Here is a 25,103-nt window from a genome sequence, read left to right as displayed (position 1 = left end):
TTTAGCTCACTGAAATGCAGAAAGGCCTTTCCGATACATCAAGTGGCTTACTGAGGCCGATACATGTCGTCCTTGCATCTTGAGGACGAATCAACCAACGCGGCTGCCTGGCTCAAGCTAGACGCCGGGCTGTTGGCTCAATCGTGGCCTTCGTGAGTACTATTTATTATCAATATATATTTACGAGCACTGTAATAACTGCGCTACAAATGTATCGGCGTAATTTAAATGCTCTGGATTTTTTCTTAAAACATTTGCTTGAAGTTACTTGAATTTTGTAAAGAAATTAACAGTCCTGATATTACTGCTGCTTCGTACGCACAGTGTAAAAATGGAGGCTCTTCGACGCACATGCTGTTCATTATGTTCAAATAGGCACTCCGTTATGTCTTCCTGTGGTATCCTTAGTAGTTTGTTTTGCGTTCACATGCAAATCCCCATTTCGTAAGGGTCAATGAATATTTTTATTCTGATTTGTGCTCTCGATATGGCGTAACACATCAGCATGACTTTTTCGTTCATAGCTCTCAAGAAAGTTCGAAATGGAATGTTTTTGGGAGCTATGCATGCTCTAAGTTGTATTTACTAGAAGTTTACTTGCATGAGAACGTTGTATAAAGAGCGGGTGAAACGGCAATGGTGCGGTACAGAAGTCATGTTGTAGTCATGGCGCCATTCCGACATTTCATTAGTGCAGAGTGGAACGCTAACCATTCGCGAATAACGCCATAAAATACTTGCCCAATTCCGACGGCATGGGCCTCAGGGCTGCCTTTGCCATGGTAAGCAGACTAACGAGCTGTAAGAGAATACTGGTTTAGTCAATTGATTCCTATACATCATACTGTTGGCTAGCAGTTCGCAAACAGTATTTCTTGAAACCAATTGAAATATTTCTGATTCGATATTGATTCAATATTTCGATTGAAATATTGAACCTAGTGATGACATCAAAAGGTAAATGCATACGAATCGAATAATTTCAGAGTATTTATAGCATATAAAGGCAGCTATAGTACAGGGTTGAAGTTTAAAAAATTTTATTTATGACTGATAAATTTCAAACAACAAGAAATGAATGGAATACTACGCACTCAAGTATATTCCTATTTAATCAGTGACTGTTGCGTATTAGGTGTGTTACTATGCCGCCATCTCTTGCACAAAACTCGGGCACTAAAGGAAGAGAAAGTCCTTAGCAAGGTTACACTTCAAGACCTACTTTAGTACTATTGTAGAGTAGATATAATGGTAAAGAGAAACATGCACGATAAAATGCAATATACACACGAAGCCCCTAAACATGCGATATTGGACTGGTGACCTACGAGCATCTGTGTCACACTCAGTAAACGCAACCAACACAGCGTCACAGAAGTGTAAATGCTGGGCCTTACTCTTATATCTGTGTAACCTAAGAATATAAGTACGAAACATGAACGGCAGGCTGTTTAAGATTTCCTTATTTCACATGCTCGGTCTTGGGTGCTAATTATTCAGAAACCATTATCACATTTGACACCCCATATCTACTCCTCACCTCAAAAAAGCTGAAATTGAAAAACTCAACATCGTCATCAGACAAGCAATCAAGAGCGCACTAGGAGTTCTCAGTGCGACCTCAACCACGACACCCCTCAAACGTGGCACCCATAACACCTGGGAAGAAATGAGTGAAGCACACAGAGCCAGCCAGCTGCAACGCCTCAAGCTGACTCAAACAGGTAGAGCACTGCTTCGCAAACTCGCATGCAGCTAAAACTTCATAGCAGACTCAGACGCGAAAGCCCAATTGCCCCCACTTTTTCGTAACTCTATCTCAGTCGCTGCAATACCTCGCAATGTGCATGCATCATACCACAAAAACAGAATACAAGCAAAAGTTAGAGCGCTCAGCAAGAAATACTCAAGGAACCCCAACTTGATAAGTACAGACGCAGCAAAATGCCCATGTAGAAGAGAATATCAATTACCGTGACCAACAACAAAGGGAGTGAGCTAGTTGCTGCCACCATACTAGCCAAAAATCCAGAAACGGTGGAGAACGTGGCCATTATCCTCGGCAGCGCCACATCCAAAGACACAGCAATCATCTTGGCTGATTCGGACACGGCATGTACAAGCTTATGATAAAGCCGAATTTCTGCCGCAGCAGCGAATATTTAAAAAGAAATAACAAGATGCCAAGAACTACCCGAAACCTACGTCGCATAGAATCCAGGCGATGAACACCTGGCAGGAAACGAAGCAGCACCTGCTGTCACCCGGGAGCATAAGAGCCGCGATTTCCTGCCGCACGGTCTCCGGAAAGCGATGAGTGTGGAGGACATTCCCATCAGCTACGCCGTAATATTGCAACGTTACCGGCTGGAAAGAAGGCAATATCATCTACCACATCCAAAATTAAGCAAGGAAGAAGCCACCGCCGTCCGCAGACTACAAAGGAATACGTATGTCCATGTAATTATCATGCACCGGATGCACCCCACCAAATTACCATACCTATGCCGATATAGACCTCAGACTCTGCCCAGGCTGCGCTGCGGAGAACTTGTAACCAGAGCCCCTACACAGTTCGCGCAGCCTTGGCGCGAACTGTGTAGTGCAAGAAGAGCTCTCTGCAAGCGAAGGTGCATAGGCCACAATGACCCTCCTCTTTCGGTTGTGTTAAGGCACGGTTTCCTAAAAATGAAGGACCTGGAAAGCTTCTTCCGCCCATCCACGCTTCGGAAAGGAAGCTCAGCAGAGTGAAGTACGCGTATAATATAAAAGAAGTGTAAGGTGTTGTTTCGGCGTGCTGGAACTCGCAAGTACAGAGAGCATCACGTTTCTTTATAGGCATATCAGCATAAAAATCTAAGCATTTCAAATTGGTTCATATTGAATGTGTCCTAAACACAAGACTCAAGTATCTCCTATATCTTTATGCATTTTCTCATAATGTCCTTTTTCTCGCAATTATTTAGAGAGCCAATCTTTCCCTAGCCTATTTCAGGGCAGCAAACAGAAAACGTTTTCCAAGGCAGCAAACAGCGTGCGAACATAACGAAAGTAAAATTCCTACGATGCCTGCGCGCCGCATCTTTCTGTCTCGCAGGAGCTACAGCGTCGCTCAGTACCTTCGAACTTTTCTCAGGCGGTTCGAGCAACACACGCGCACAAGTAAATGTAAATAAACGCGACATTTTTTTACACACGTGCGTTAATTCGCAATTGCTTATCCAATGCTTCTACAGCAACTTTATTGCTCACATTTGAAAATCCCAGTGGTGCAGACTCAGCAGGTTGAGAAACGTGCTTGTTGTATCGGCTGCAGGACATATAAAATACCGAAACTAGAAATGAGCTCGCGATACAACGATGCTCTAGAACAGGATTTTGAACTCATAAGTGAACCAAAATGTTTGGTTAAGCTGGCCAGCCAAATCTCTCCGTTCCACTTGTTGAGTCAAGCGGAGGCGGACAGAAAATATCGATGGCACATACGCAGGATGGTTCGCAACGTTGTTTTTTCTGTTGCCAACGAAGTGGCGGCTGCAGATTCTTGAGTTTTCGCTTGGTTGCCACGGTCCTCCGTCAGGGCTACGCAACACAATTACAGCAGAATAACATTATCGCGCTTTCTCATGCGAGCCTCTGTGTTGTGGGGAATGCAAGTAATTCGATTGCCCAATACATTGAACGGCTCCTCTCGAGCGCTCTCAATTTTCCCCTTCATACTATTGCGATGGAAATCGGTGAAACTCAACGCTGTTATTCCGTCCTCCACGTTCATGGCAATTTACAACACAACAGTAACGTCGATTGCGGCGTTTCTTCGTAGCGCGCGGAGCTATCGCGGTTGCCGTCGTTTCCGCCATCAGTCTGAAGAGTGAGCCAGTAAGCGCTTTATGGCAGTTCGGCAGCGCGTCCGACTAGCGGAGAAATTCATAGCTCTCTGTGTGGGTGTTAAATGCGCAAAACACTCACAATGTGGACCAAAGTCTAGTTAAATCGTTATTTCGCAGTCGCTAGCCGCATGGGGAACTTAGCGAGGGAGGTGGGCTTCGCACTACTCAATTACTGCCTCTTCGCACCGACAGGTGGCGCTACGCCTCTTGCAAAACTCCAGAGCCTGACGTCTATTGTGATGCACCAGACACCCTCCAAGACATGGTGTCGGTGTGCCAACACCGCGAGAAAAAATTGGAGGACGCTTAAGCTTCGCCTTCAACAGTGGGACGCGACTGCGTTCCCGTCGACCCACCAAGGGGTATAAGAAAATGCGCTACGGCATAGCGATCACTTACGATGCGGGCCGCATCGGACTTAGCGCCCACCTATCACGCGGTGAGCGTCGAGCAACGCAGCGTTCGGCGCGGCAACGAAACGTGCGCCTGAGCGAACGGAACGAACCAAAGAACTCGGTGTCTCGGAGGGGAAACGATCTACGCCAGCCAAACGTCGCGATCGGCACGGGCAGAGAGATAGATAGTGATCTAAAGAAAGGACCGGGAGCACGGCGAAGCGTCGTCAGGGGAGAGGGAGTCCCGCGACGCGCCTGGCAGCGGTCCCAATGCGCGCGCGGTGCGCCTCCTGTCGGGGCAGCGCCGTACATTGAGAGGAGGGGGTCTTCTGTGTTTGCCGCAAGATGGCTCTGCGTGTGCGGAAAGCGCAGAAGAAATGCAGCGGAAACGCACTTCGCAACTCGTGTAATTGTGACTTCTGTACGTTACATGTTCATAATTACCAATACACACCGCAGTATAACTTTCCACGGCTCGTTTCGAAGGCAACACCGCATTCACTAGAGGCGCGTTTGCACCGCTTGGAAGCATCGAACTCGTGGCCGAGTGGTAGCGTCTCCGTCTCACACTCCGGAGACCCTGGTTCGATTCCCACCGGGCCAATCTTGGAAGTTGCTTTTTATTTATGAAGCGCCTGCCGTGATTTATCGCTCACGGTCAACGCCGCAGACGCCGACACCGACGCCGACGACACCGGCTTTTCTGCGACACGAGCTCCTTAACGCTATCGCGTTAAAACGAACAAGATGACTCAGAACCGCTACAAGCGATCGAAGAAACGTGGGAGGCATAGCCTGCAAGATCAGTGAAGTCTGGTGGACCGGGCCCGGGCTGCGGCATTAGCCAGCTGCTTTCTGGATTAAGAGAGACGGCCACACCTAGGGAGAAGAAAGAACGCTTTCTAGCTGTTTCTCACAATAAACGTTCGTTCCTCCTCCTCATTGGGTAAATGTTAAATGTAGCGAATATTGCCTGTTTGATTCGCGCACCATATCGAATAAAAATGCATCCGATTGGTTATTTGAAATTGTTGAATACTCAAAAAGCCACACTAACAGCATGACAAGGAAAGTGCACGTTTGCATCGCTCTCATTGCACCCCAGCTTCACTTAGTAATTCTTAAACTACGCTGAAAAATGCGCCACGTTTTTGAAGGGCTTGCATCCTCCTATATGGGTGCAAACACTTTATCATCACAAGCAGCTTCGTAGTTGCCATATCTTGGTGCCCCGTCAATTGCACCCGGATCGTGTAGACGTAAAGCCATTGCTGATCCTACGCGTTTATATTATGCAGATCAGGTACTGTTGCGTAAGAAATTGCGACAGGTGTGCGGTATCGGTGCGGTACACCGTTGTGTCTCGGCATACGCTGTATCAATTTCCAGAAGTTTTGCCAAACGTAGCGGAAACTAATGGAGTCGTTATTTCGATACGGTACCACGAAATGTAATGTCTGTGTGTGTTTCTTTTTTTTTCTTTCCAAGCAACAAGCAAAGTTCAGGTAATGTTTAAGTTTAAAGGTACCACGACACGGTTGTGCAAATATTATCGCTTTACTTTTGCATGTGACAGTAAAACACCTGTATATTTATACAGGCGGGAAATTGATCTCAGTGGATGTCGTAACTTGAACTTTATATTTTAAATGTTGCCTCTAAATTTCATCCGAACCACAGCGGCCTCCATTTCGTGTAGGCCTGCGTGACGTCATGAAATGCCCGGGGTCACCATTGTTTCGCCTGCTACCGACCAGTTGAACCGGTCGTTTTTCTATGAACGCTGAGGCACCCAATGGCTAAGCGAGGGCGTCCCCACGTGCTTGCAATGCGTTCGCTCACACTATATGTAGTAGTAGCCGACTGAAAAAAAAAAAAACTGAAGCGAAACAGAAAAAAAGAACGATAGAAAAAGTAATGGCACAACGCGGCCGGAAAGTATTTCCAAAGCTCCTGGAATTATTCTCGGTGCTTGCCGTAAACAAAAACTTGGGCTTCGAGGTCCGGCCGCATCCCTCAGAGAGTGTCATTTTTTTAGATATGGTTCATTTTGCCATCTCTGAGTTTTGCCTAATTGCTGTATGGTTCAAGTGCAAGATGAAAATTCAAATATGTATTTTTTTCTCTCATTGAATGCACTTAACTTTGGCCTGCTTGCTTGTAGTGCGCGTTAAGTTCAGCATGAAACACACAGTTCAAGCTGGATGGTTTGTTCTCATTTCCTGTTGAAGCATCTAAGGCAAACTGCCATGCAGTGTTTAGGTTGATGCAATACACCGTTTACAAAATATGCCAAAATGCCATGCACAAATCTGGCCGTCCAACACTTCCAGACTGTAACTAAAGATAGATCGATCGTATCGTAACAAGGTCGTATATAATGATGTGTGTCGTGAGAAGAGTAGTGAGGAGAGCTGGAGGAACAAATAACTACGATAAACAAACGTAGTTAAGGATTCCGTGCCCATACTGCCACAGCACTACAGACGGGCCATGAAGGATTGGTCCCGTACGAGAACATATACCCCTCGACCAGGAATGGATAGCCCAAACAATGCAAATTTCGTGGACAATAACTATCCAGTATCACACACTATAATAATATGGTTTTTGTGCATTTACGAATAATGTATGAGCTGCCAGTAGATGTCATCTTGTAGTGACGGTGAACGACCAGAGTGGCACAATGCGAGTTACGAAACTTACTGCTTATCGGGCGAAACTGTGGTCAGCATAAAAAATAAAACACTCAACGCAAGGATAGTGTTGGCCACACTCATAGATCGCCGAAATCTTACCTGGTGGCCAGATGCTGCGGCTGTTACTGCATGACTCATGCACAGATTTCGGATTAGTAGCTGGTCCCCACGTGTCTTTGAAAAGTATTGCACTTTCGTATCGCCCACAATTGCTGATTGCAGGGGTCGCCGACAAAACTGACCGCGGTTGAAACAAGGGTTCAGATTTTAGAACGTTCTGATATATGTAAGGAGCACTCGCACTGAAGCGATAATTTCAGGTTGCTAGTCTGCGAAATAAGGTCCCCGCAAAGACGGTAGAGAATTAATTGGGCCACGTGCAAATGCCAATGAGTACATGTTTTATTACACAGACGCGAAGAATGGGCGCTACCGCGGCTATGGTGGTGAAAATTTTGCGTTGTATGGAGATTTGCGTCCTTCGAGGATGTAAAGTTGCGCGGCGAGATTTTCTCCCTCTCTAACTTGTGTGAACTGGCACGGCACTGCTTGAATGTGTAGTTGTTGCATGCTGCAGAACGAATTGTAGATGATTCAGCTAGTTTTTAGTTAATATTATGATATGTCAGCTTATACAATGTGGTTGGGAAACCAGTACGTAGCGTTTTGGTGCCGTAGTAACTGCAATTTGCCCAAATGTCTCATGGCGGCCACGGCGGCCGCATTTCGATGGGGGCGAAATGCGAAAACACCCGTGTGCTTAGATTTAGGCGCACGTTAAAGAACCCCAGGTGGTCAAAATTTCCGGAGTCCTCCACTACGGCGTGCCTCATAATCAGAAAGTGGTTTTGGCACGTAAAATCCCTAATATTATTATTATTATTATTAAATTTCTCATGAGTATGCAAACAACCGAGGTGCATCATCAGTCGCGAAGGGTTTATGTTTTGGGAACTTTTTCTACCGCATTAGCATTCGCTTCAGGAAGAGAATTGGCGTCGGCGACAATTAGCGACAAATTGAATTGGCGTCTGTGAGTTGCCCCAGTTCATTGGAAAATCGGCTCACTCTGGGACCAGTTGGCGTTCGAACAAAACCTAAAATTGCATGCTCGCGCATTTGCGAGTCCAATGCAACACTAAAATATCGAAGCCCTTATTGTTAAAAAATATTTATGTCAGCGACTGGCATTATTCTCGCGCATTCGAAGCTTAGTAGACTTAAGGTAGCCATGCTACGTCTACACCATCGTCCTGTATGAGGCAGATGGCGTTATTCAATACAGGTATAGCTGAAGTTTGTAAACAAGGACGACACATACGAACTGACGATGAGTTTTCCGTAATAAAAAAAAAATCGGCGATTGCAGACAGCATAGTTCTTGTCCTTTAGCTGGATTATTCAAAGCGGTGGACATTACTAGCACTACAGCTTGTAACACATGTTGAACCTATCGACACGGGTGCACACATTCATGTCCAAATTATTTATATACTGCATACACTGCAATCAACACGGCTAAAACAAAGCGCTGGCGTGGGCTTTAGACTGACTGCACATACGCCTCTTCGCCTGTGGTGCTGCCGCCGCAGCTAGAGAACCCGTTCTACGCTATCCAGACATTCCCGCGTTTGCGCTTTCTTTCTGTGCAATGAGCGATGCAAAGGGTGGAAATGCTTCGTGTGCCGCCACTGATAAACGAGCTGCCTGAGCAGAGCGTCAGCGCCGCCGTCGAGAGCATCTTGTCCTTCAGAGGCAAATTATTTTGTCAACTGAAAATAGCTAGACACATATTGCAGTAGGTCGGCAAGTTGGGCTAGCTGGTGGAACCGTGTTAGAAACCATGCTTTAGCACTCCTAGAGGACATAAACCTTAGATTCCTTCTTACAAGTGTAAAAAAAAGTGCTACAGGGTCGGAATGGCTTTTTTTTTCTCTGTAAAAACCCATAAACAGGAGCTACATTTTCCCTCAACCGTATCCGAGAGGGGAACTTGGCAATATGTTGGTTCTTTCTGGTTTCCTTCAGGAGCACCTCTCTAAACTGGAAGTTGTAGATCCATTCTTGATACCCATTTCCACTGCAGTGGTGTGGTATCTAGAGGATGCGAACCCAATCGGATGGAATGCGTTCAGCATAGATGTTGAGGATTTGTTTTATGGAATAGCCCAACCCGAACTTGTGATTGCTCTAAAGAGGTGGATTACGAAATTTAATGGCGAGCAGAAGTTTATTGTGCCGTGTGATATCTCTGTGGAAGCCTTTTTGGAATTTTTGTCTATGTATTTGTCATCCACCTACGTTTCCTTGCGGGGACAGCTTTTCATTCAGAAGTCCGGGCTTCTGTATTGGTTCCAAAGTAGCACCCATCCTTAGCGAGATGTTTCGGTCAAAAGTTGATAGGGCCATCAATGACGACCAGGGTAGAATAATTGTTCGCTTTTTAGGAATACCTGGCACTGTGGCTTCGAATTATGGTGCGTGGAAGAATTTGTTGAAAGTTGTGCTTTCGTGCGCTGGTGTTCATCGGCAATTCGACAGTGTTCGCGCCAGAAAGAGCGTCGTCGCGTGGTGCCTCCGAGACGAAGGAGCCGTTTGTTGACCACATTGAAGGTAAGCAGGTCTGACGCTTGCGCGCATTCTCGCAGCTTTTGGTTCATGTAGTAAGCTTTGTGGAACGATAACAGAACACGTTCTGAGCGTATGTTGACCATGTTGCTGTGCACATTTAGCAAAGCGTTTCACGAGGGGAGTTTCCGTGAAATGTATTATTTCTTACCGCTTACTTGCTTTATGGAGTGATGTGCTACCACCGCTGATCGTTGGGACTTAATGGGCAAATATTTACGTAAACGCTGAAAGTTACTGTTTTCTCGGTAGTTTCACGGCAAGAAATTCTTCCGCTGACATGAATTTCCGCAAGTTACGTGTGTCATGCATTTCGATGTGTCACGGGCATCGCGAGTTGGCACGCGACTGCGATGTTTGACACTTGAACAGATATTAGCTTGTGTGAAGATTACTTTATTGACAGTGTTCAGTTTGAAGTCCAGCTTCGCGAGAGCTTGTCTGCATTGTTTGTGTTCGACGTCCTTGCGTATTTGTCTTTTATATTGTAGGGCAAATATAGACCGACATTAAAACAGCGAAATTTCTTTTTAATTGAGGCATGTCAATCAGACGCTCGTTTTCATTAATATTTTTATCCGAAGAACAGGATGTCAGTGCCTGCGATTGTTAACGACAGTGGCTTGTAGCACTGCCTAATAAGGGATGCGACTTTCTTGCGATGCTTTCCGCTCGATGTTTGCTACTCTTATAACCCACCTTTCATGGCTGGCTGTTCTAGTTAACAACGATAGCGGTCTGTCGCTCAGATCAATGAGGAAAAGGAGTAGCATCGGAAAAGGGATCGCTACAAAATCGCGGCCTAGGTTTTAGACCCTTCGTAATCGATTGTTCGTTTGATTTACTAGATATTTAGGTTTTGGTGATAATTTCCCAGGTAGTCTGATGTTTGCTGCTGGTTTTATTCCCGCCTGAGTTTTACCATATAACCGTGTAACCACTTCAGATATAAGTACGAGACATCTGTACAAGCAGGCGCACAAAGATTTGTTGGCCAGTTGCCTACTCCTAAAGGTCATGTACTACTTAGCAGCTGCTGCAGAAATGATTAAAAGAATTTGTGAGCAGTTTAATACCTGAGTGGACTGGCAGCTCAGTCTGTTTCAAACAACAATTAGTTAAAAGCTTCTGTATTGCCCTGATGTTTTTATGAGCTGTTTTTGACTGCTCCACGTTTCTTAGCTGTGTGCATACAGGCCAGGCTGTTCTTCCTTATATGAATATTTTTGAATAAGTGAAAAAGATTGGCTTTTGTTTTGTTTTCCAGGTCCCAAGCACCACATTCCAGAGGTCCGCTGTGAGCAGACGTGGCAAATTGCAGTAGCATCCAGATAGTCCAATTAACTGTTCGTAGTTTCAGACGAACCTTTGCAAAGTATAGTCAAAACTTTCTTTTAAACGTGCGAGCACTGATCCAACCTGATCTTTCTATCCAAACATTACATTTTATATTAGTAACAAAGACATAACTAGAACAGCAGCACTGCAGTGACGAACGTACAGGGGCACTCCAAGTGTTATACTGAAATAATCTATGAAGTCTAATTACTTTGTAATTTTAGAACAAATTGGCATGAATTTCTGTGCCATAGCAGAGTTCCAATCCGTGCGCTGCATCATGTCGGGAACAGTAACCTTACAGTAAAAACCAATGCAAGACTTTTTAACTCAGGAAATGTTTATAAAAATAAAATGTGCACACGGAACTCTTCATATATGCATATCTACGTAAAATACAGGATTTATTCACTGCGGCCACATAAAGGATGCATAAAGGTAGGACACACGAAGGAAACATAAAAGCAGTGGCCAAATTTCAACATGGAGGAAACATAAAGTACGGTAACATAAGGGATATATAAAGGGAGGACACATGAAGGAAACGTAAAAGCAGTAGCGAAATTTCAACATGGAGGAAACATAAAGGATATTTCCTCATGTGAACTGCGGGAAACATACAGTAAACATAAAGGGCATAACCATTTTCATAAGGGTTGCCTTTGCCATTGTTTCAAGTCGCTCATCTCACCGATGTAGATAGCGCCGTATACACAAGTTATGTCTCAGACCTCAGAATTCATGTCTGTAAAATTTTTGATGTGATTTGTTGCTGGGATAGTCGCGTTAACTTAGCATGGTTTAGTCACTCGGACTGCTGTCTCATTTGTTTAGCTTCTTGCCGGGTTCTTATGGATTTGATTTTGTGCACAATGAGTATTGCAAACACACCTTACACACATATGAAAAAAAATTACAACAGAGATAACACCTCCGCCTGGGCACCCGCTTGTTTAAATAATATGCTCAAGCCTAATTTCCGCCTAGAGGGAAAAAAGCATGTTTGCCACGCACCTAAGCTGCTTCTGATGTTGATGTTCCGAATCTCTTTTTTCGTCGTGCTGCTTACCATGCGAAGCTGCATACTTCCCTTGTAATCATGCTCTTGCACTTATTAGCAACTACAAGATAAATGAGCATATAGTTGGCGGAAGAATGGGTGTTCCCGATTTGTGCAGCGAATCCACTTTCAATGTCTTCATAAAGGAACACTTTCGGTGCAAATTCAACATGGACGAAGAACAGAAGCAACAGGACGGGCACATATCTATTATCTGTCAAACAGAGTGTAGAATACTCTTTGTAAGACGTTATTATTATGGATTGACGTAATAGTTCTGCGGAAACCCGCAAGGTGGAGAGAAGTAATTAATAAAGGAAAAACCGGACATCTATCCGTTCGTAGTAATTGCTACAATGGGAAGCCATACGAGTTACTCGAAAGAAAGCCTCGCAGTTGAAGAAAAATTCGTCCTGGTCCGGGACTCGAACGCGGGACCACAGCCTTTCCGGGCGGTGGTCCCGGAAAGTTTCCGGTACCTTCAACTGCGAGGCTTTTCTTTCGAGGAACCCGTATGGGTTCCCTTTGTAGCAGCTGATACGAACGGGTGGATGTCTGTCCCCCCTCACCCTTTATCATTAGGGATATTCTACAGCTGAGCAGTCGAGACAGCTGCGTTTAGTACCGATAAGCTTAGTGTTGCCAAATACAAGGAAATTATGACAAGGACGGTTTCGCGATCCTTTCAAGGTTGTCTGTATAGTTGTATACTACCTAAATGATGTCATTACAATTATTGTCTGTTAAGCTGGAGCTGTTTAAAAATTTCAGTATCCTTCCTGCAACTGATTTATGGCTTCTCCACACAATTATATGGTTCCTACCTGTAACAGGTGCATATTCTGTACAGGAGTATTGCATCATTCGTTCTTTAGGAGGTGTTCCACCACCGACAGGGACCTCGCCCAAAAAGAGGCGTTCGGCCCAAGATGTGCGAATGCCATTCTAAGCATGCGTAGCAAGGTCGCAAGTTGGAATCTTTGATTTTACTGTAGGCCATTTGATGCTAATTTTTTTTACATCACTGCTACTTCCTTTCTCGTCCAGGTACACTGACGCAATACAGCAGTCTATTCTAACTATTTTTGCATTTTCTTCTCGCTTAGGCTCACAGCAAAGCATCCAATTTTACCACGGGGGCATTAAGAATACGTTAGCTTCGCTGCTTACTTGTGGCTTGCATGAAAAGCATTAAAACATGCATGAAAAGGTAGCAAAACAAATATCAGTGTTTCAAAAGATTGTTGGGGTTTGCTAACACATGCATTTGCATCTCGCTCATGTTCAAGGTTACACCAGAACCGTACCATAATACTTAAAAAAATTCTGGAGACAGCGACAAACGCCACCATTATCTTTCTTAAACGCACAAGTAAGTTGCAAGGATGTCCCTAGGGTGAGCGACAGACAGTTGAAAAAAAATTTACTAGGATCTTTCTAGCTTGAGGAATAAGTTGGTAGAATGTGCATACAAGGTTTCTATGAAGTATTAGGAGGGGTAATAACTCATCCCTTGAATGTTTGAAGCATGTACATTTATCGTGTAAAGAAAGTTTGTAAATAAATTTTTTAATCAATATTGGCGAATAGTCGACAGAATGTTTGTATGAAATTTTAGGAAGATTGAGAACGATATGAGAATATTTAAGGAAGCGTTGCTAGGTTATAGCAACATTTGTCTACAAAATTTTTATTCAATGAAACTAGAAATTCTTCTAGAGTATAGAGTACAAAACGCTCATTGCGTAGGGTCTTATATACCCGCGCCAAAATTCGCATGCACTTAAGGCTACGAAGACATTTGCGCCTTCGATGCGCTCCTGTCTGGATTTAGCATCGTGCTTTCTGCGGGCAGTACGCTTGGAGTAACAGCATTGCAGAGCAAAGGCTACCAGGGCCGCTATTTTGTAGCGATGCCTTATGCCTTATTCTATGCTCTTCTTATCATCCACCACACACGGCCGCCTGATCGCGTTGATAATGTGGGCAGACCGTCGCTCTGACCACTGGCCAAGCGTGAAAAGCCTGAAAAGGCATAGAATCGGAAAAGGCATCGCTACAAAATACCGGCCCAGCTTCAATCTGAATCATGCCTTGTTACTTGCTCTTTGTCGCTACAGCATGTCATAAGTCGTAAAATTATCTGTCGTTTAGTTGTGTCTCTCCTTCAGGACAAAGCATTGGCTCTCTCCTGTCGCAGTAATTCACGTTGTGCATCTGTTTAATGCTGCCAGGCCTAGAAGAAGACACTTTAATTACCTTAAAGCGCCTTTGATTTGATGGCGCCTCAGTGTTTGGCGTTCGCCGTTCATAGGCCATATGGAACTTTCTACCGCGAAATGTCCTCGAGTCGATGTGATTAGTGTCGCCGTTGTACTTAGTCTCGCGTAGCACCTGATTTGAAATTTCGAGCAAGTGAAGCCATCGAACAATACAAGAATGTGCAACGCAGCTACGCTGAAGTGCCCCGGAAAACATCGATTTAAGCAAAATTAGAGCAGAAAGGCGACGAGTAGTTTTCGACACAGGCACTTACAAGAGAGATATCAACCCCACAAAGTATTTCAGAAAATTGTGTGGTATGTTTAAACAAAGTATTTTATTAAGGGCTGGGTTGCGCTGCACTAACGACTAAGCTTCTCCCTTCGGTAAGTGTTTCGCCGCTTTGTGTGCCTACAGTTTCCCTACTCGAAGCAAGAATGCTTGTAAATGTGGCACACTTACGAGGCAGCCACCTGACAATAGCATTGCTGTACCGCGTTCATCGTGAATACCCATCTTTGTGCCAGTTGTCCACAGGCTCTGAAAACAAATACAAAAATAATCAATCGCTTGTCTACTGCTTCACTTCGGCCTTTTATCATTAACCGTCTAAACAGGCAGCGCTGAGCTGCCTGGATTGGTGAAATTTTTTTATTAGAAGTTAACAAAATAAAATTGAAGATAGGCTCTAACTTCCGGCATTGAGAGCATCGTATACGTCGCAGTGGTGTACTGTCGTTCCTTTAGGCAATCGCTTTATTCGGCCTGCGTTTTTTTGGCTTACAGCTTCTAATGCGCGAAGGCTAAAAGAAGGCAGGAACAGAACGTCAGTAGAAAGTTGATATTGCATTTCGCACTTTGCAAGCACTACCACTTTCATTGTTTATTTATTGTTGATAACCTTGATTGTGCGGCTATTCTAATCACGTGATTACGTGTTCATGACAGACAGTTTTCCTTTCGACAAATTTTACTTGGCCACTTAACGTTATTGACCATCGTGATTGTATGCGATGTTGTTGCCGGGTAGTTGGTTACTTGATCATGAAGTTTCGCAAGTTGTTCTCTATTCATTCAGGACCCCTAGACAATGTTGAAAACGCAGTTTTCTTTACGATTCTGGAGAATAAATAGTTTGGACGCACGAGATTCATGTAAAGAGGAAGAAAAAGAGTAGAGAAAGAAAAAAACGAAAAAAAATGGAAAGGCAGCTTTTGGTATAGTGAACATGCAGGAAACTAATATCTGAACTCAGCGGTTGTCGTAAAAAAGGAAAATGAATTGTGAAAAACAAAAGAGCAAATAGCAAAGACAGATCTAAGGAAGCTTAGCACCTGCCTGAATATTTTAGTAATTTTTTAGAAAACCCAAACTTAATACTTTCCAAACTAGGGTATTCTAGATGACGTACCAAGTTATATGGAAAATGATTTCTTCGTGCGATGCTGCAGCAAAACCCATGTGTTTTTGCAGCACGTGACAAGGCGATAAAATTATGAATAGCACACAAGAAAACACGTCTACTGACCGCAAAATGGAACGCATCTTCACGCCATCTAATGATTTAAACTTTTTATTCATATCCATCTAGCGATAACATAAAAATGTGATACGCGAATGTTCAAATTTAAATATATGCATTGATTTTCGAGACTGTTAAGGAAACCCGTATACAAGAACCACATTACCCTAATTAAAAACATGCCGCAAAGAAAGAAATTGCTCCTTAAAATTATTAGAGCAAGAAAATGTTGCTGCGGAATTTATTCACTAATTTCAACTACATGCGCCTAATTCCCAGCTGAAAAAGGCAGCAGATGTTACTGTCGCGACTACAGAAATTTCTGTTGGGCGACAGAAGTTGCTAACGTTTTTGTAGTTGCGACAGACGTTTCTGAAGTTACAACAGAAATGCCCACCTCGCAATAGAAACAGTCTGTCGGGACCACCAAGAATCTGAAGTCGAAACAGAAACGTTCTGTCGCAAAAACATGAGCTCATGAAGTCTCAACAACTTTCTACCTCGATAGCGATTCTGACATCGCAACAGGAACTCTCTGTCGAGGCGTTAGAAATGTGTCCCACTCTCTAGCAACGACATAAGTTCTGACGCCACGACAAAGACGCATTCAGTCGCGACGCTTTAAAATTTTATGTCAGCTTCGCATCGGTGGTGTACACCGTACTTTTCCCTTGCGCATGCATGCAATTGTGCTTCTCCGAAGCCGGCAATGCTGACAGCAGCGACACCGGTATTGAAGACGATGTGGCCAATGGTCATAATTGTCCCATGACGATGAAGCACCAGCAACGCCCTACCGGCCTCCTCAAAATCCTTATTTGCTGATCCAAATCATGCCATCTGCTGGAATGGCTGCGTATCCATTTGGTTTTATCCGGTAAGATGTGGCAGACAGGCCTGTGGACTTGCACGTGCCGTTACGCAGACACATCAGTTAATTTGCTAGAACTATTACATAAGGCTTTGAGAAGCGAATAATAAAAAAAATGGTTGCTGCAGAAAGTTGCATGAAAAGCTGTCCCGCTCGAGTGTCATTGTTCAGGCGCAGCACTGCCGTGAGAAACAAGAATGCTGTGTAAATAAGCACTCGTCCACGGTAGTTTATATGTCTATTTCGCACTGAAAACACGAATTATATACGTGCTCAAAACTGTAAAAAGCGAGAGACAACTGTCGAAATTAGCAGTAACAACCCTAACAGTGTTCTTGGTCACCGTTATCTATTCCTGCATTTCTCATTTAATATGCATATCGTCAAGCAAAATCAATGTTCAAGCAGTCCACGATGTACTTGTCGATGTTAACGACACTTTTACTCTTCTAGAAAGGCGCCAGTTGAGGCGGCGGAGTGAAAGCGCATTGTCAACATACAAATGTAAGCATCAATGCTAACCGAGATTCTTACATTTGACACGACCAAAATGTACGAGTAGTATCACGATCGACGTATGCAAGTAAGATACCGGGTTTACGATTCTGAGGTTGCAAGTTCGAATCCCAGGCGGCGAGTTTTCTTTTAACTTGTTTGCTTTAACAAATATACATAGGATAAAATAGGTCTCTGCCAATTTTATATTCGATATGGATCAAGAACTGCAGAACGTCCGAATACAAGACGTCACACTACAAACAACAGACGTCAGACAACAGAACGTCAGAAAGAGAACGTCCGAAAATACGACAGACGGAAATTTCCTGTTGTGTTTTTAACTGGGTTGCATGAAATGAAACAAAATGTTCCACATGTGAAGTATTGAAACTAACACGAAAGAAAGGACTTCATTACAGCTTGATTACAGAAACTTTCATTCACTTGGGCAAACTGCTACGACCGCACTCTGTAACTTTTGCGGCGTCATTAACAAAACATTCTTTTGACGTGCAGGTCCAGCGTATTTCACTTAGAATGAATCGATCATCCTTTCGAGATATTGCGCTTGTCCCATAATCCGCTAAGTATTTCTGCTTAAGCAAAACGCGCGCAAGAATAGATAACTATTTACATATAAGTCAGTATGTATAAGGATATACTTAAGTCACAGAATTAGCTGCAGGGGGAAGTACAAGAAACTTGCTTGAAAGACAGACATTTAGGGACTAGGGCACCTTATGCAATACGGCAGAAGTGAGATGTCCATGCAAAATGCTACAAGGAATGGCTTGGAAATAGTGAAACGCAGCAGCTACTGTGCACTTGGGAATGCGAGTGCGGAAACATTGCAATATCAAAAATTATTTTATAATGATGAGGTTTTAGGTGCCAAAATAACGATATTATATCGAGGTAGCCGTAGAGGTTGAAATACAGATAATTTTGACAGGTTCGTTTTTATACGGATCCCTGGCACCCCGTTTATCAGAAATTTTCTATCGGACCTTCTCGGTGCTTGCACCACGTGAGCAAGGATGGAACTCGTGGTTTCGCGCTGAGCATCGCGATGTCCTGAGCTGCCACGAACGGTTCATCGATAAAATGAATGGAAGATTTAGCTCGGGACGGTCTATTGTTTACCTATAATAATAACGCATGTGAATAGCCGAAATACTCAGTTTATTGAACTGACGGAGACATTTGAACCAATGTTGTTTCTTTTCACAGTAAAATAATAATTCTGTCCAATACAAGAAGCAATATTTGGTTGAAAGCATAAAATATGGAAAGAATGACCGAGTGTCGAAGCTTTAAGAAATTGTCACGTAAAACGTTTCAAGATGCACAGCTAAGTATCACAAACAGGCATCACGATTCGCTGAAAATGCCTTTGTTTACACGAGGGAAGCTGCCAATTGTGAAATATTTTTCATGTCGACCTGAACTAGGGACGTACTTTAAGAAGGTTGGCAAATGTCCTGCACAAAAGTGAGTGGTATACATTATAGCATGATATACTAGAGCCACGAAAGGGGAGGGGGGGTTGTCAAATATGTGCGGAGACGCCCCTCCTTTTAACGGTTTGATTGGGCGTAAATGATCAAGAATGCTCCGGTAAACAGCAGCCTGAGCTCATTTACCCGACGTACCTGATGTGTAGTACCGCAGAATTATCAGCTGCAGCTTTATCAACAGCCTACGTAATAATTGCACGAGTGTGCGAGAAAAAAAATTTCACTCTCTAAGTGGTCGCTAAACTACTCGCCTTAGCGGAACGTTGCTTGTTGGTGCGCTCGTGCCTTGCGCTCATGTGGCACCGTGCTTTGTGTGTCGCCAGTACGTATACAGTGTTCCGTTCATCAGTTTTTTTTTATCGTTTGTATTAGTTTTGTATCAGTTAGGCGGTGTTGAATAAAAGCACTGTCGCCTAGTCATAGCTAACGGTCTTGTTGCCAGTTTGTTGTTGCTGTAACGGTGGCGTCCCGCAGGGCGGGGTATTGAGCCCTATTCTCGTTAACATAACTGTGGTTGGCCCTGCTGAAATATTGCCGAAGACAATTCACCTATCAATATACGCTGCCCATAGAAAAATGCGCGTTAATAGCGTTTACGCACAAACCCATGGCACCATACCATGTTTTTCCCAATGGCCAGGGTATCAAGTACCAAAGGTCTCGCAGCTGTTCAGCATGATTCTTGACAGGAACCTTACACGATGCCCCCACTGCACCTACCTGAAGCAAAGACTAATTTCGATTGCTCAAATAATGAGGTGTCTCTGCGGGAAAACCTGGGAGCCTCGGTACTGTCCATGCTGCAGATGTACAGAGCACTGTTTCTGGGCTTTTCACGATACCGCTTGCCAGTTTTGGCGAACACATGTAAAACAACCATTCGTACCCTAGAAAGTTTGCAAGGCCAGGATTTACGGATATGTCTTGGACTACCATGATCCTCCTCGACTCACGCAACAAGCACGATTGCTAGAGACTATTTGGTTCCAACATATATAACAATTGAAAACCTTAGACCACACATTCGACATCTGTGTCGAGTACCCAGTCACTATGTAGTTTCTTTGCCTGCACAAAGACCTCAAGCTACATTTTCCAAACTTGTTGCGACACATGAACGCTACGTTCCGTTGGGCTTTACACCAGCACCAAGACCACCGTTACCCTTCTGTTGACTACGACAACCCCTGGTATGTCTCATGATGCCGGAAATTACGCAGACCCGTCAATAAACAGCGGCTTCACGCCAGTTCACACTGTCAGTACTGAACGAGGCATATGAAAAAATAACGCACATTTACACCAATGGATCTGTCTCAGCCACCAGCTCCAGAGGCACTGTCATCATCCCGGCATATACAAGTCGCAATTACGTTCAATGTGTCCCTCCTAACGACCTCTGCGGCAGCAGAACCTGCCGCTCTACGTGCCGCTCTACATTGCACCAGCCAAACCTTGAAATTGGGTCGTTATTTGCGACGGCAAGGCAGCCCTTCAGAGTTGCAGTCAGCCTTACGACGCAAGACCCATGAACTGGTGCTTGAGACAAAAGAGGTTCTCTGTCAAGCCCTCATAAACGTACATGGCATCATCTTCCAATAGCTTCCGGGGCACTGTGACATCGTCGGAAACGACCTTACGGATGATGCCACCCGGTCGGTCCTTAAAACTAATCTGACACTTCCTATATTCTTATCAAACGACAGACAGTGCGAAGGCTGTTCGTTTACTTGCTCAAACATAGACGGAAACTTTGTGAAACGCCCTGAATTTCTACAACTGCCATTTCCACCGACCGGATCCTACATAGAAGCCGCATATTCCATCAAACTTCTCCCACCATGATGCCACTTTACTGCGCCGCATCTTTTTAAGGGTGTCTTTTAGGAAAGCCTACTAATTCCTTATTGGAATGTCCGACACAACGATTTGTTACTCGTGCTAATGTGAAGAGACGATCAGGCATGTGTTTTGTTTTCGTAATCACTATGAGATCGAACGTGACGTTCTTCGGAGGGGGTTAAACCGATTAGCTAGCACACCATTTTCGGTGGCCAGGAGCCTGAAATTCTGGCCCCAGGCATGACATGCTTGCAAAGCGGCGCGGGCACTGCTACGTTTCATAAAATTGACTGGCCTCAATGACCGATTATAGGCGAGCACTTATAGGGGCACGTACTTACATTGATAATACTTTGTTCCCTCCCCATCCTGTCTTTTCTTCCCTTAAACCCCTTTCCCTGTGCAGTGAAGCAAACCAAACCTACGGCTTCTGGGCCTTCCTGCCACTCCTCTCTTCTTTTCTTGCTCCTCTTCCATTGTTGTTATTGTGTCATTTCATGTCACAAGTACAGTGTCCTGTTTAAGCCACGCAGAAACTTAGGAAAAGGTGAATTTTGTGAGGGCATTCCCCCATATTCTATCAGGTTATGCGTCTTTGTGACCACTAGGAGCTCGGTATTGTGTAAAATATTGCATATTGTTTATAAGGATATCTTAAATAAATGCCTAATTGGATATTATAGAGGAAACATCGCAATTGGGAAATTGAGGGCCCAAAGTGATATTATTACCTCAAGAAAAATGTCTCTAAACGAAACCGTCTTGGGTGCTACAGCCTGTAGTACTTTGGCACTGCGGGCGGCCCAGTATGGCAGTACCCAAAGTAATATGAAATGGTCCACCATTGACGTCGATATCTCTGCCTTCTCCATGTCGGGTGCAGACCAACAGTAGCGCTAGCTAGCGCTGTCATGGGCTTCATCGTGGTCTTCTCGTTTTTTGCACGTTCACGCCAGGAGTCGACGCGGAGCGTGTTCTATTCCGTTTCCAATTTTATGGCGTCACTGCTGCTCGGATTATCACATGTGCCAAGAGCAGAAAAAAAAAAGATTTTAAGGATGAGAACGAAAAGAACTCGTAATTATCGCAACCTTGGCACCCGCGCAACATGGAAGCAGGTGGCGTTTTTTGATAGGGTGTTGAGATAAGCGCCACTGACACGCTATTTCATTTTCGAATCCGTTCACTACCTACGTCGATTTCTGTCACGTTGTTGCTGGGCAAGTTACCTAAAGACACGGCGCCTCTCGCAGCTCTAATATTGTATTTGTTATTGTGCGCAATGCCAACATTCTGTTGCATTCGGTTGAGATGAATCTGTAGGTGTCTAACTATTTACGCGAGCAGTCTTACCGCACCGTAAGCACCGCAAGTGTGGCACATGCGTAGAGTACGCTATTCCTTTGAGATGGGATAGAGATTACATATGACAGACCGGTCGCTGTGTGAATGATCGGATGCGTGCGCATGCGAACCTAATACCGACAGGCACAGGCGGTAATCTTCTGTTGCATTGTAAAGAGTGCTGTTGTGATCCCGGGCCCTATAACGTAAAACTATTCCAATATCTTTTATTCCAATCTTCTGACGTCAAATTTCCGTAACCACCGACGCAAGCAAAGGGCTGACACCCGCAGGGTTGTCTGAACACACCAGTCAAACGCTCTCCTCGTTCATAGGAGGTCACATTTGTTTGCTTGAAAAACGAATAACATTACCTACACTGAGCGGCTTGTCGTATCTAATTGGCTGACAAGAGGCGAGGCGAAAGCTCAAGTGGAGAGGGATTCGATGGGGCTGAGCCAGTGTACTGAAAATCGATAACCGGATGAAGAGGGCGGTGCTGGCGTCGGCGATTGGTCCGCTTTCCCTTACTTGGCTTGCAGTAGCTGGTCAAAAATGGCAGCGGCATGCAACGGAAGCTTACGAATGACGCTAAAACGGATCCTCAGCAAAGAAGAGTTGGCCGAATGAGGTCGTAAACGTGCAGAAAGTGCCCGAAAACGTTACGTGGCTTCTCAAGAAGTCTTATTCTGTGCAAATAAACCCATGCTCTCCAGCAGATGCGAGTAGACAGCGCTTGAGCGATCGTCGGCAGCCGTCTTTTATTCCCTTCGGAACGGAGCAGTCTGCGGCTATTCAGAAAAAAAATTTAGTTTTGTTCGGCATATTATTGCATCTTTAATGCGTGCACGTGACTTTGACCCGGTGAGCTTTCGCGGTTTTGTTGCGTCGTGTGGCAGGCAGATAAAGTGGGGCAGCCCGAAAACGTTTGACCAATAGCGGGGGCTAATGGCGAAAAGGCGTCGAATCTGAACTAACTAGTTTTCTTTTTTTGGGGGTCAAATCATGCATAATCAGTTCGTACACGTCATATCCAGATGGGGACGTATCGCGGTTTTCGTGACGTCGCGTGACAGACAGGTGAAGTGGGGGTAGTCCAAAAACGTATTTGACCGATCGCGGAGGGCTGGTAGCAGAAATGGAATAGAAAAGTTTGGAATAGTTTTACCTTAGAGCGCCCCCCATCTTCAGTGACGTTTCAATCTTCAGGAAAGCTAAGACTCACCAAGAAAAAGAGTTGATTGAAGCCTATCGCATCTATAGACTTGGCCCTGAGAAGTGTGTGGACGCGCCATCTGTCTTCCTTACCAAGAAAGAGATTTCATTTCTTGATCAGTGTATACGTGTACAGATAAGGAGTTAACCTAGTTTTTGTTTTGCTGTGCCATACGCATGTTCAGTGCGGATTTGGGGACATCGTTTTCACGAATGAAGTTCAGTTGTTAGTCCAGCCACCTTCCTGTCGATTTGTTGATGTCTGCTTCTCTACTTTTTTTCTACTTTCAAGTTTGGTGGTGTTCTCTTAGTATAACCATGTACAAACTAGCCCAACAAGCCACTCTCATGAACTCTTAATCTTACCGGCCTAGAATTATCACAGCCACACATTTCCTCGTAAAACTCTGGAAAAACGGCAAAACTCAGATCGCTGAGGCAGGTAGAATATTTGATAAAAACCTGTGATAGGTGTTGTCGATGCAATGATATTATTAGCTTGGCATTACTAAAGCACATTTTCACCTGTGATATACAAGAGCACGCCGGTTGCCAAGGTTTATGTAGGTTTTCAATTGGTCATTCATGAACCCCTTAGGTGGGGATATAACCTTCCTTTCCTTGATCATTAAAACTTCATCAAAACCCGTCTCGCCGCGCGAAAAAAACCTCCTACACTGCGTTTTACAAGAGTCATGAAGCAATCGTCCCATGCACTGAACGAGAATGCAGCTGTTCGGTGAACGTGACGCTTACTCTGCAATAAATCTCATAATAGTGAATAAACAAGGCGGTTAAAGAAAAGCATCTTTCTATGCAATACTCACATTTGCTTGTGCAGGATTGCTGCGTTGTTGTCGGTTGTTGATGGCACTGAGGAAGCCTCAATTATTGGCATATACCCACTGTGGGTGATAGGTAAAACTGGTTTAGGTAAATATGGTTTAGGTAAAACTCGTTGCCACTAATGTAATGGTTTGCAGTGTACTCAGGAAGAAATAAACGTTTCCTGCAAGAGAATGAAGAAATAGGCGAGCGGTCTTTAATTTAGATGTGAACAACTTATTTGCCCTTAATTAGGGCAAATAAGCTTACAAAGTGAGCTACACCACGAGTTTACGCAAAAGAAAGGTTCACGCTGATGATGTTCATTCTGCTGCTTATTATGGTATTCATGAAAGAAACCATGAAGTAACTGGTGTTCCGTCATGTGTAGGAAATCGAGAGCACGTAATATAACACTGTGTACATAAAAAAGACATAATTATTCGGATGATGATGAGGACGCACCTCCTATATAGCTCGTACCCACTAATGGGATATAGGACAAGAATTGGGCTGCAAGAGGTAGCGCAATGAAATTCTGATTTGAAAAGGACCAGCAATGTAATTGTGAATATGTTTCACTTGAGTAGTCCTACAGTTTCTTGTTTACTGTGTTTTCTTGTGAGACTCGTGCATAGAGCAAATTCCCTGCGCATGTACTGAGATATATGGCAGCAATGACTCCTCGCAGTAGCGTAGTGGCTATGGCATTTCGTTGCTGAGCACAAGGTCAGGGGTTGGGTCTCCATTTTGGTGGCAGCATTTCAATGTGGTGGAAAAGCGAAAAAGCTCGTTTATTATATTTACGTGCAAAGTACCACACACGAAGAAAAGGTTAGTCGAAGTAGTATTTTTATAATGAGATCGTGGTAACGGCATATAAAACCCGAATAATGATTCAACTCCGGGAATACTGATTCTCCGTATTGGCAAGAAATTTCGTGCGGGATTTTACTGCCCTAGTGCTGGAATACTTCCGCTATTTTTGCTGAGCCACTCTATCTCCACTCACCTCTTCTCGGATTTGTGGCTTTATATGGCGCTCTCCTGCTTTTCTTCCTTTCTAACCGGTACTGCAACATGTACATGCACCGCGGCGGCCTTGTCGAGAAATGAATGCGTTGGAGATCCTCACAACTGCCAGTGATCCTCATATCTTTAGAATTCTTAACCCTGACAACGAATGGCAGTGATGGG

General features: G+C 44.3%; 1 protein-coding gene across 3 annotated transcripts in view; it reads right to left on the bottom strand.

Moving 5' to 3' along the window:
- The window catches only part of LOC135898171 (uncharacterized), a 143,081-nt gene extending 119,103 nt beyond the window's left edge, over positions 1-23,978 (bottom strand). Inside the window, exons 1-3 of one of the 3 annotated variants that reach the window (XM_065426974.1) lie at positions 23,909-23,978; positions 14,735-14,812; positions 742-799 (exon numbers count right to left, since the gene is read on the bottom strand). In XM_065426974.1, coding sequence (XP_065283046.1) covers positions 742-799; positions 14,735-14,788 — 112 coding nt within the window. In that variant the 5' untranslated portion in view covers positions 14,789-14,812; positions 23,909-23,978. Of the gene's footprint in view, positions 1-741; positions 800-14,734; positions 14,813-23,908 lie in introns of those variants that run through there. The other 2 variants (XM_065426984.1, XM_065426993.1) reach the window with 2 other exon arrangements.
- Positions 23,979-25,103: the final 1,125 nt, after the last annotated feature.

Source organism: Dermacentor albipictus, chromosome 10 (genome assembly GCF_038994185.2).
Source record: "Dermacentor albipictus isolate Rhodes 1998 colony chromosome 10, USDA_Dalb.pri_finalv2, whole genome shotgun sequence".
Lineage (NCBI taxonomy): Eukaryota > Metazoa > Arthropoda > Arachnida > Ixodida > Ixodidae > Dermacentor > Dermacentor albipictus.
Note: the sequence above shows the minus strand (reverse complement) of the source record. Positions and strands in the feature narration are given on the sequence as shown.